Below are 12,925 nucleotides of genomic sequence, written 5' to 3'. Positions count from 1 at the left end.
CTTTAAATATGACTGTATCAAGGTATTGAGAACTATTTTAGGAAAATGCTTAGGAAAAGGAATTCTTAGTTGGCCTCAAAAAAGCAGAAATTTCTTACCTTTAGGATTTCTTGATGGTTTTCTGATGCATATAATCGGCCATCTCGAACAATGTCTTCTATTAGTTGTTGGTAATCCTCTGAAAAATAAAGATCAAGTGAGTGATTGGGACATCCTTTGGGAGGGCAATAGTCAGACATGATCTCCTCTTGAAGACAGAGCTCAGAAATTTTGCATCCAGTTAATTATTCAGTGTCTCTCAGGTTGCTGTATTCTAATTTAATCACCTTAAAATTCTCTATTTCTTTATAACAATGGTTTTGAATTATTGCTATAAATACCTACATCCTCAAAAAACTACTCCCTCCATATAATAATGCTGTATTATCTCCACTCTAGAGATGAAGAAACAGGGATACAATATAACTTTTCAAACATTATATATGTTATATGCATGTTATTTCAAAGTCTTTGCAACTAAAATTAAATGAGGTATATAAAGTTTTACCTCATTCTTCTATCTCTGCAAGCACTGTGAGAGAGATTCTAAAGGAAAATTTTCTGTAATTCATCTGTAACACAAAGATGAAAACCAATTCCATTCTCACCATCATAAGTCACATAGGGAACCTGAAATCCTTTGCCACTGTTTCCTTCATTTGACTTGAACTGAATCCAGAGTTTCCTTGATCTTGAGGTAAATGCAATAGGTCTCTCATAGGTCTGACATGTTTCATACGTAGTAATTGAAGTAGGAGAAGCTAGAAATAAAGTTAAATGATGCTCTTTATATAACAATTTTTGCACCCTTCCTCATCTAGGGGTCAGGCATGTCAAATTGACAAGACACTTCTCAGCTGAAGTGTCCTGAGAGCAGAAGCTTTTGTGACCGAACGGATGTTGTCCTTATTTGCCTATAAAGAGAAGTAGGCTTTTCCATAGAGGTATAATTTTTGATATTTAAAACTACTGTCAATATTAATTTTTTTTTACTACTCTAGCATTGTATCCCAGAGTGCCCATAAGCTTGTCCAGACAGGTAAGGACAAGTGAGCTGCATGCCAGACAGACATGGTAGCCAGTCCCTCACATGGCCAGTTTGGGGAATTCATCTGATAGCAACAAACCACTTATAAATAGAAATACAATAAAAGCAGAAAGTAATGTTTGGCATGGTAATTTTGAAGAAAAGACTGTCACATCCAGCAGAGTCAGTGATCCACAAAAGAGTTAACCTGGATGTGAGGAGGTGGTTGGTGACAGCCAGCACAGCTTCACTAAGGGCAAATCATGTCTGAAGTGTAACTTTACCCTGATGTGACTGGCTCTGGTCACTGTTGAAACCACAGTTTGGGGTCAGAAGGACAAGTGATGTGTTTTGTTATAGTGTTTGCTTTTAAAAAAGCTCATCTGCACAGGTATAATTTCCTTCCATCTATAGTGACCAGATGTCTTCTTTCTGATATACAGAGATGTCAATACAGGCCCTCAGGGATAAAAAATTGTGAAAACTGTTCTAGCAAATAAAAAACACCATTTTTGTGAGTAAATACACTGTTTTGAACAAAAACTCCATATGAACAATTGCCTTTCAGGTTTGGTGCTTCTTAGCAAAAAATATATAGCAAAAAATCACCAAAAGGATGCCCACATCCTCCAATGCAAAAGAGGAGTGCATTTCATCGGGATCTTAACTTTAGAAGTTGTTGAGTTAAATTCATAATCAAAGACACAATGCACCCCCTCCAATCCATAGAAAAGCAGGATAACTTTGGATTTCTTGAGGGTGTCAGTTGTACCAACACACTGCCCATATTTAGCAATAACTGCAGCATATATATATATATATATATATTTATAAAAGATAAGTGAGAGCACAGTTTGTACAGATTAGAGAGATAGTTCTCCAAATATAATTTATCATTGTTAATTTCTAGAATGGCAGTGATTTATCTCATGTGGTAACTGGGCCAGACATAAGCCCATTAACTGCTTTGTGATTCAGACAATAAACTTGAACAATTAATATCACACCAATAACTGTTATTGGTGTGATGTTAATTGTTAGAACACTAACAATTAAAGCAAGTTAGAACACTACCAATAAAAAAAATTAAAATTAAATTTAACCTTTTAGGAACACTAGCTACACTGAAGACAGTCATCCCTTCAATATGAACTATTCACTCCATGAGTTTGCAGGAAATATAACCCATGTCTGGCAGCTTACCACTTTTTCTCATTACTAAAACATCACCACATTCATCTTCAATTGGGAGAAATATCTCAGGTACTACGATGAGTATTCTTCTCTTTGGGGGTGGATTTATATTCCAAATGCATTCCACATTAGCTGGGTAGTCTCCAGGATAGTTGGGTGATTCAATGTAGCCAGTGTAGTCCCCCAGTTCTCCTCCACAGTGCTGGTCTAGGGAGAAATAAATTAGTATTTGTGTTAGTTGATAAATTCATCTAAGGTGTTTTTCTGGATCTGTCATGAGCAAGTCTAAACTCCTCCTTGTGGCTTTAGAAATGCATACATTCTCCAGCTTTAAAGGAATATTTGATCCACGAGGTTGCTCCAGCTGATTGCAAAACCTTAATCTCCGGTGCACAAACTGATTCAATGCTTCATCCAGGCTGCTTTAACTTTGCTTGAGAAATGCAGGTAGATAAACATGATCCAGTTGTGGTTACTATGGATACTGTGCTGATATGCAGAAGATATTCTGCTTTAACTTACTTAGTTTTTAATCGGCTTTAGCTGAATGAGAGTGCTGGTGCCAACAGCTGGCCTTACTTAATTACAGATCTGCCTTGCTTCATCTTAGATTAAACCACTTAATAAAAGATCTCTATTGAGGGATCAGTTTTTCTTTCTGAGTTTTCAAAAATCATGTTGAATTTGGCACGAGTTACTTATGGTTGATCTCCCCAGGCCTACTCATGCACATAAAATTAGATATGTTTAAATATTTTGTTTAATTCAACCCCCAAATAGCATGCAAAGTCAGAAACTGGCTTGAAAACTGAGATGACCCAAGACAGCAGAATAACAAGGGTGGTTTTATTTTACAGGAAAATCAGCAAACTTCTTCAAATTCCATACAAATATATAGTTTACTCAAATGACATTAGAAATTATGAAGGGCTTATAAAACACATGGCACATAATCAGACTAAAAACTTACAGGAGATCTGCACATGAATAGTTAGTTAGATAACATTGCTTAATTATTATAGGAACATTCTCTTAAATTAGCATGGTAGAGATGAAAAAAAATGCTTGCCTAAAATTATCAGTCATTCACAAAGGATCAAATAAAACTGTACTGAAATCCTTGGGGACATTTAAATTTTTTAAGATAGGAGGCTGAGTACTGCAAAAAAAACCTCCAAGAAGATCTCACTATCACAAGCAAAGCGATACCTGGCAATTGCAGCGTGCATGACCACATCTTCTGACATTTTACAATTATTCTAAAATAGCAGTTACTCTGACAGAAGATATTCTGCTCTACAGAGACACAGAGAAATATGCATCACTGTTACACAACTTACAGGATATGGGAAACTAAAGGCTCTGTAGTTTTAACTTGTAGATGGAACTCTGTGAAATCATATTAAATCTAAAACACTCATATGCCTCAAGTGGTACTTTCCCAACTTTTTTTCCTCATTGTTTTCCCAAATTTTACTATTCCCTCTGGCAGCAGATATTTGCTAACTAGGAAATACAAATCTGAAGTCCAGCCTGACAGATGCAACCTTTGAGCTGCAGTTCAGATCCAAAGACATGCTCTGTGTCACTGATATAAATGTGACTTACTTTTGCAGTGTGTGACATTGGTGGAGCCATCAAAATCTGTACTGGTGTTGCCAGGGCAGGTGATGCAGTAGTTCTGACCAAACTCAGGCTGGTATGTTCCCACAGGGCACCGGATACATCTGTGTGTTGTGGAGTTGTAGTAGTGTCCAGGAGAACAGTGAACTGCAAGGTAGGAGGTGTATTATTTTCAAAAAGTAGCAACCTCCAGTGCAGAGGTTTCTGCCTGCACTGGAGGTTTCCTCTGCCCTTCGTGGACATACCTGGTCTGCAACGTTCTTACTAGGCCATAAAAAGCAGAAAAGACACCAGCTCCCTGAATTTCCCAGTATAAAGACTCTTCCAACTAAAACCCAGAGCAAAACCCATATGAACTACAAATGTGTGATATGTATCTCTCACTGTATTTAATATATTTGTAATAAATGGAAATGGATGCAAATCCACCTCAACAAGAAAAATTACTTTCACAGTAGCAGGAGAGAGGTTTCCAATAGTGTCTGTTTGCCAGGGCCAGCATGTCATTTCAGTAACTAAACCAAAATGCATTAGGGCAGATTCCTTCTTCAGCATTGGCACTGGAAGTTGACATTATGGAATACAGAATGCGTTGCACCCTTACAGTTTTTGCCTAGCCCATGAGTAATCCTTAACTTGGTGTAACTTTTGTACTGTTTAGTTTTTGTGATACAGTAAATAAAAATATACAAGACATGAAAGCTAAAGCATCGTCTAGTCCAAGTTTGTGTTATTTATTGCCACACAGTGGGGCTGATTCCCTTACCAATAGCAGTGCTGACCCCCTGCCTGCCTGTGGTAAATTCCAAACAAAACCATAAACCCTGTTCAGCCTGCACAACCCCAGGAGACCATTCCCAGTTTACAGATCTCTTGACCATTTGATTTAATCACACGCCCGTGCAGCAACAATGTTTGTTTTGGAGCCTTCAGGAGCCCCTTGGCACTGATGATAATAAACCAAAGGCCCAGAAGTAGGAAGATGAATTGTGGAAGGATTTTGAATTCACCTTTGGTTTCACAGTCTTGAAAGGAAACAGCACCTTCGTATTTGGTCACAAGCCCACCGCCACAGGGAAAGCAGAGGGTCCTTCCTGGTTCAGGCTGATACGTACCAAGAGGACAGACTGTACAAGGTTTAAAACCATCTGAAGAGTAGTGCCCAGGAGAACACTGCCCTAGAAATAGAAAATGATCATCTCTATTAGTGTGTTGACATTTCTGGATGAAGTATAAAACCCACAAGTAGTTAGCAAGGCTTTCTTTCACTTAATCATGTGACATCAAGACAGCTGCAGATCAAATTCTAATCTTACCTGCATATTTTGTATTGTTCCTGTATCTTCTTCCTAAAACCCCCACCAGTAAATAGAACCAGTTTCATAATGTGCTTTTTGGCAACTATGATTCTGTTTGGATTTTTTTTTTAAGAAAGGGGTCTACTAAGATTTGATTAGAATATTTTGTACTTTCACGAAATCTTTCATCTCAGTATTTCAAAAGCACTTTATAGGAAGAAATGGAACTGAATCATGCCTATGAAGCAAGTTTTTGTACCTCCAAGTTAGAGATGTAGACAGTGGATTGTGGGGTTTGTTTACCAGATGGGATGGTAGCAGTCCAGCACCTTGTCTATGAGAATACTTAACACCAGCAGCTTTTCACATAGTTGTGAAAACTACTGCTTGTCAGGTGCTCCTCTGCCAGGAAACAGACATTTGTGTAAAGCAAATTGCTTTGTGAATCAATCTACTGACAGAAGTTTCCAAACTCGCTCTCCAGGCAGTTTCTGATAGGAATTTGTTTGGCTTGGTTCTTGCTAGCTTGAGTACTTTCCTCTGTGAACCTGAGAACCAGGATGTCAGGTTTTTCAAGACTGTGGCATGAATGTGTGTCTCCACCCCACTCCAGACTGGGGCACCAGCACTGTGAGGTGCTACATATTCCATGAGGTTGCCTAACCCCAGTACTTTATAATTTAGCTTCCCCAAGAGCTGAACAGCAGACAGAAACAACTGGCTTGCAAATAAGAACGTTTTGAGAGCTCTAGGTATTGTTGCAGTCTCATAACAACCGTGATACTTGCTAGGAAATGTTTGGGGCATTCAGTATTTTGGGTGCTTGGCATGAGTGAGGAACTTTGGTACTTAGGATGAACTAGAGCTCCTGAGTGAAAGCCAAGTCCAAGTTCTGTCCCCACAAAAGCCAAACTCCTGTGGACACCTGTGGGGTCAGGATCTCCAGGATCTCCTTGTGCTCCCATACCAGCTGGCTGAAATATGACTGTACAAACTGGCTGTAGTAACACAGACCTCAGAGAAATATTATGATGTTACTAATTTGAGGACAATTTTGCTCTTGTTATTAGGAGCAAAACTGATCTAACTGGCCTGGTCCAACTGGTTACTGGAACCCAGACTGGAACGTGTTTCCTTGTAGGATTGGTGACTCTTGTGGGGGACACATGCTGGAGCAGGCTGTGCCTGAAGGACTGACCCTCTGGAAAAGTGACTTGGAGAACTCTTGCCCATGAGATGGAGTCACATTGGGAAGTTAATTAAGTCTCCTGTGGGAGGGGCCCCATGCTGGAGCAGCAGCAGGAACAACATCAGTGTGATGAATTGACCATAATCCCCATTCCCATCTCCCTGCACTGCTGGGTGGGAGGAGGTAGAGCTGGAAAGGAGGGAGGTGTGTGGAAGAGGTGTTTTTAGGAGATATTTTATTTCTCCTTGTCCTGCTCTTATTTTGATTAGTAATGAATTCACTGAATTTTCCCAATTCAAGTCTGTTTGATATTTGGTGAGGGGTCTCTTCCTGTCCTTAAGTCATGAACCTGTCTCTCCCCTCTCCAGCTGAGGAAGGCAGTGAGGGATCAGCTTTGGTTGGTGCCTGGTGTCCAGGCAGGGGCAACTCATTGCAGCACGGAATTCACTTGCAGCTACAAGTGATTTCTGTACAACAGGCACTTAAAATCTCTGACACATGGACTGTACATTCCTCACATTTAGAAGTGAGGATTTCAGTGAAAGTTTATGGGTTACTGCACAGGCATTTCTGCTCTGGAAGATAGGATGCAAAAATACTATTGATTACTGGCAGTGAGTACAGACAGTACAGAGTTTCTAACAAAGCCACATGTGCTGACACAAATTTTGATAAAATCTTTGACAGGGAAATTCATGAAGTCCAAAGTATATTCTCTTTTGCCACTTCCAGAGGAAAAGGGGAGAGCTGAGCAGAAAAACAGACTGTTTTGATCTGACAATAACCATTGTGAGATAAATCCACTTTGCAAAAATAATCAGAAGGGTTTTTTGTTGTTGTTGTACAGAACAATAATTCCAATGTAAGCTTTGAAACAAAAGTCTTTTTCTTCTAGTTGTTTTGCTGCTTTTGTCAGTATGCCATAGACAATCTTTATAAACTCAGACTGTATTTTGATATGCTTTTCTTGTGTTATGGATAAAAACAAATCAGCATAGCAAAAATGCACAGGTGTTTCAAATTTTTTGTCGGATAGTTCCTTCATACAGCAAATCAGCAAAATCTATCATGTGTTTGGACTGGTGACGCTGCAGTTATTTTTTATTCAGTAGATGGGAAAAAGTATCAGTTTCTCAAGTGATATTTGCCATGTGTTCTCTTTAGATATCCTTGAAGAACTCAGTAATGTAAATTACATGGATGAATTTTCAAGTTAGAACTTGTGTAGCAGATAGGACAGATTTATTTCAAAGTCACATAATGTATCTGCTATAAACTAGATTCTGATAGTCTGTAATGAAATGAGGTAAAGAAAATAAACAGTTGTATCCTAAAAACTTGGACTGATCAAGTTACAGTAGAAGCATCAGGTATTATCATCATTAAAATTTAGTTTATAAATCATGAAGTTGAATCAGAGATGCTACATCACAAAGTTACAGTGCATTCAAGCAGCGCTGAAAATTGCAATCATTAGTTCTGAGTCTGGGTTACAGATCCCTACAGGATAACTATCTCAAATTGATAATTGCTGCTAATTAGAGCAAGTAAGCTGCATCTCATGCAAAACACTAAATGAGAAGGTTCATTATTAGACTCACCAATACCAGTCCAAAGCAATCCATCCCTTTGGCTCACAATACATTGATGAGTCCTAACAAGTCAAGGCATTTCCATACCTGAGGTGAAGGAAAGTGCTTTGCTTGGCTTGCTCATTTCCATCCCATAACTCACACTGTTGCAGCAGATCCCATCGTCTCATCAGCAATGGGAGCAGATGGCCTGAGCCAAACCATCCATTGCTCGTAAGTGCACAGAGATTTCTTCTATTACCTTTACAAGCCAGAACTGTGGCAGGCTCTCTCCTCTTTCAGCCTCCTTGCCTCACAGGGCGTGCGTGTGGCAACACCTAAAGCTTTTATGATCAAGTTCAACTTGCCTCCACATTCCGAGACGTTGCGGGCGCCCGTTACTCCCTGGCCATCGTTGCTGGGGCAAGGCTCACAGGTGAGCTGGCCTTCTGTGTCCTGGTAGGTTCCTGGCGAGCACGGGACGCACTGCTTGTGTTCTCCGCTATAGAAGGTGCCTGTGCTGCAGGTAACTGAGGAAACAAGGGGGAGCGTACGTAAGGATGTTCACTTTGATCACATTATTCACCCTAACACCGAACATTTAGAGAAGGTGGATGTCTTTGGCCCCAGGATTATGATGGCACATGTTTTGCAGGTGTTAGTGGAGGGTCCTGATGTAAACAGACCCATCTCCACTGGGGTTTAGGTCAATTTTATCAGGGTGAGGTCCTGCTTCTAATGTTTAAAATATTAAATGGCTTTGTAGTGCACTCAGGTGTTTATCACACATGTGTGTTAATAAAGCTGGGTGCAGTCTTGAAAGAGTATCTTGCAGTTAATCAAAGCAGTGCTGCATAAAGTGTGGGAAGTGTGAGCTTTTAGTTTATAACATGTGCAGTTACAAGTTGGTTTTATGGCAGATGACAACAAAAAGTCTGTCCCCTGAGATCAGTTCTAGAGATTTCTCCACTGGCAATGTATTCCCTGTAATAACTTCTGTAATAATTTCTGTCTCTTGCCACTCAAATACCCCAGTTGTACAGCATCCTAAATACAGATATCAATACACGCGCTTTTCTGGCTTCAACAGGGCACATAACTGCATTTCACATTTTTCTCTGCTGGGTAGGGGTGGTTAAAATGTCTAGATAATGTCCAGTTTCTAGATATTGATAGCAACAACCTTTCAAATACAGTTTCTATATCACTCTTCCCATATGATGACAACTACTTCTGAACCCACTCACTGGAAGCACCTATCAGATGGGACCTCTTTTGGCTTGTAAGTCACTCGGTATCTCAAAAGCTGGAAAAATAGGTATGCTGATTTTGAAAAGATGTCTGTAAGTGATTAGAAAGCTTGCAGTGCTGAGAACTGCCATTAATAAATTTGCATTAGCACACTGTCCCCAGCAGAGCACTAGAGCCTGATAACATGGGAAAAGGCTTAAAGGAATTAGGTATTTTGCATGAAATAGATTTCTGTACTTTTTTTTTTAATTGGACCTCTTGAGCATGAAATATAACATATCCATGGATCATGGATTGTTTGATGGTGAGGAGACTGACACTGATGATATAAAAGTAAATACACAGCAACTAGGCAAACATCATATTATTTTTTTACCGAATTGTAAATATATACAAATATAAATAAATGTCAATAAATGTAAATATATTTTTATAAGATGGGAGCAACTGGCAACTAACTGCCAACATTGTCTTGTGGCAGGTTTTGATATCTACCACCTGACAGCATGGGAATGTATCCATATTTACACTTCTGTTTTCCTACAACCATCTAATGAATTCCTTTCAGAGTCTGAACCATCAATAGTCCATGCATATATGCTGAGTAATACTGATCATTAAATTCTAAATCATTGTCTCAGAGATTTCCTCCCGAGTTCACCATGGAAAAGGTAATTTCAGACTGCTTGATTTGTGGGATATGACTAAATATTCGAGCTCTTTGGACTTACCGCATTTTCCATCCTGCAGTACTTGCCCTGTACTGCACGCTTCATGCCCTTCAGTAGCTTTAGCTGGCTTCTGAGCCACTTCATATTCTGTCCCAGAAAACTGAATGTAAAATTGCTGTTTATTAATAGATTTCCTCAATGTTTTGATTGCAGTTTGCAGCTTCTGCTCCATCCTTTTCCGAACACAGTCAATGTTACAGGTGTCTAGATGGGAAATGATAACAAAACTAGAAGCAATTGAGATTCATGTTTAAAAGAGGTGCTTAAAAAAAAGTTTAGCCTGCATTGCACTATGACACCTCTGTTTGTTTCACTGTCTTGTCCATATAAATTGAAGCAGCAGCTCACTGTATTCAATATCAGGCCTTTCAAAGGGACAGGAGAGTATCCTGAGGTCCACGGAGCAGTTCCATGGCCTGCAAGTGCACACTGAGTGCTGCAGAAAGCATCAATCCCAATGTGCTCTCCTTCAGGTGTGTGTTCAGTCTGCCACCATTAATGCTCCTGAATTTTCTCTGCCCATGCTATTCTCAGTTGATTAGGAACTCCTGCCACTTCCCTGACCAAAACACCTTTGTGTTAGTGACAAAAAGAAAGGTGTTTTCAGGCACAACTGCTGTTTGAATCACTTGGCTAATGATGTGCCCCTCAAGGTTAAGAAATCTGCCTTTGAGGACTGACATCTTTATAGGATTCAGTCCACATTTTCTTTGGCTGGAATTTATAACATAATATTCCATCTCATTTATAACCTGAGGCAATTACTTTTATTCCAAAGTTTGGTAAGAAAACATGAATTTTTCAACTATGTGATAAAACTCTCTGCTTCGCAGAGTAAATATTCAGCAACTTACATTTCAGAGGATATTTTTATCATCATTTTTGTAGAACTTCTACCTAATCTTTATGTTCCCTGTACATTGATTAGCACTTCTGCTGTTTAAAGAAATCACACTGGATTAAAGCACATGTCTTAACTCAAGGCCTTGAAGGAATTTTGATGCAGGTTGTTTTTGTTCCTTTGGCTTAATTTCATCCCTGGCTCTTTTCAATTAAAGCTCTGAAACTTTGAGTTTGGAGAGGTTGTTGAACAAGGTGTTGTGCTAAAAGGTGGTCATGGCAGCTTGATGAAATAACATCAAAGAGATTTTAATAACACCCCGAGGAACTAAATTCTGATTTCTCTCCACAGACCAATCTTTCACAAACCTGAGACTTCTTCAGACTTCATCTCCACTTCAAACTCTGCAGTGATATGGGACACTTCTTTTGATGGCGACTTGCGGCCTCGGCGTTTTTTCTTGGAAGAATCACACTTGAGGTTCACAAAGGTCACCTGGCAGTTGTCTGTACAGGGGAACTGACCTCCTTTGCATGAGAGAAGAAACACAGGGAAGAAATCAAGTAGCAAAGTAGCACGTGACAGGCTAACAGGTGATATCTCACTGGGTTATCATGAAGGCAGTGACAGACTTCATAACATTTCCTGTGTACTGTGAGACACCTTCGCCGGGCAGTGTTGGGATTGCTCATTTTGCTATGAATGCAGAAGGCAAAAGCACAGCCTGGTGATGCTCAGCTGCACAGTGGTGCCTCCAATGCCTAAAACTGCCCAACCCTTTTTGCACAAGGATTAGAAATCTCTTTACAGAAATTATTTTAAATCAGCAAATACTATAAACTATATTTGATGGCTGAACAAAGCAAAGGAGTCAATTTCATAAATCTGTGAGAATGTCAGGCCTGGGACTCTATCAGTGAGTATTCTATCTCTTTCAGAAGTGACAATCATCAGATAGCAAAGGCTTTAAAAGGCTTTGATTGTGAGGTTATGAAAATGTATTGGAAGGTTTTATCTGAGCAAGAATTGTAGTTTGTCACAAGTGATGAACCTTCCAGGTCAGGGAAGACAGAGAAGTTTGTAGCACTCAAAACACCAGAAGGATTTCATTCCAAGGGTGTGGTTACACTATGTAATCTTATTGTTAGATTCAGAAGTTCAGATGACATAACATCACAAAGCAAAGCAAGCAAAGGACAAGGAAATGTATCCAAGAAACACATTCCCATAGTGAGTGTATGGACCAAAATATTCGGCTTCTATGACTTTAAAAATGAGTCTGATGATCACATCTTATTCACAGGGTAAGCATCTTGATGACTAAGACTTAAGTCAATACTTGTAAAATGAGAGATACAAAATGTAGATTGTGGGATAAAGATGAAATATGAGTCTAAATTTTAAAAATAAAATCTTTAAACTATTCACTTTTTAAAAAAATAGGTATTTTTACTCTTCTCTGTTCAGGGCTCAAGTAAGATTTCTCAGTCGCTAGTGAAAGTGGTGGTAAGACAAATTCATAACAGAATGCATCACCAGTAGATGTTTGGTGTAAGCTGCTAAGTTAAGTAGCAATTTCACTTTTTTAATACCACATTTTTGTTAATGACATCTAAATCTTATAAATATTTTTTCTAACATCATAACTACTCACTCTTTCATAACAAAAGATCTAAGGCTGTGTAACATCAGATTTTCATAATAACCTTCCTTTTTAGGGGTTGTCTTTGGTGCTACAATAGGTTACTAATCCAGCATAAACCAAACAAATAATAGCTTTTCTTTTCTTTTCTTTTAAAAACCTCATTTGGGAAAACCAAACCAAACCAAACTGACATGGTTTCATATAACTTTGCATTAGTCACAGCTTTTTGTCTCAGGGTATTTGTGCCATTACAAGGCCAGAAAAAGGATCAGCTTCATTCCCAAATCATGTACTTTTTTTGAACAAAGATTTTTCAAAGCAACTCGTGAGATTTTCAGCACCCAAGATCCAAACCCAAGGCACTGTTCAGCCACAGAGGGACCCTTGGCCTTAACTTAAATTCAGACCAAATATGTAAACCATTGATTTTTTTCCCTATCTGCAGCATAAAAACAAAGCATGCAAATGAACAAGAAAACAAACAAACAAAAAAATTAAGTGCTGTTTACATGCTGG

The 12,925-nt window shown here is 39.0% G+C and overlaps 1 protein-coding gene across 1 annotated transcript in view; it reads right to left on the bottom strand.

Annotated features, from left to right (window-relative positions):
* Positions 1-12,925, bottom strand: part of SCUBE1 (signal peptide, CUB domain and EGF like domain containing 1) — a 192,680-nt gene that overhangs the window by 7,549 nt on the left and 172,206 nt on the right. The window contains exons 15-22 of the mRNA XM_036404941.1: positions 11,133-11,291; positions 9,924-10,127; positions 8,310-8,471; positions 4,894-5,061; positions 3,869-4,030; positions 2,270-2,467; positions 648-800; positions 99-178 (exon numbers count right to left, since the gene is read on the bottom strand). Coding sequence (XP_036260834.1) covers positions 99-178; positions 648-800; positions 2,270-2,467; positions 3,869-4,030; positions 4,894-5,061; positions 8,310-8,471; positions 9,924-10,127; positions 11,133-11,291 — 1,286 coding nt within the window. The remainder of the gene's footprint in view (positions 1-98; positions 179-647; positions 801-2,269; positions 2,468-3,868; positions 4,031-4,893; positions 5,062-8,309; positions 8,472-9,923; positions 10,128-11,132; positions 11,292-12,925) is intronic.

This window comes from Molothrus ater, chromosome 5 (genome assembly GCF_012460135.2).
Source record: "Molothrus ater isolate BHLD 08-10-18 breed brown headed cowbird chromosome 5, BPBGC_Mater_1.1, whole genome shotgun sequence".
In the NCBI taxonomy this organism is placed as follows: Eukaryota; Metazoa; Chordata; class Aves; order Passeriformes; family Icteridae; genus Molothrus; species Molothrus ater.
This window is presented reverse-complemented; position numbering and strand designations above follow the sequence as displayed.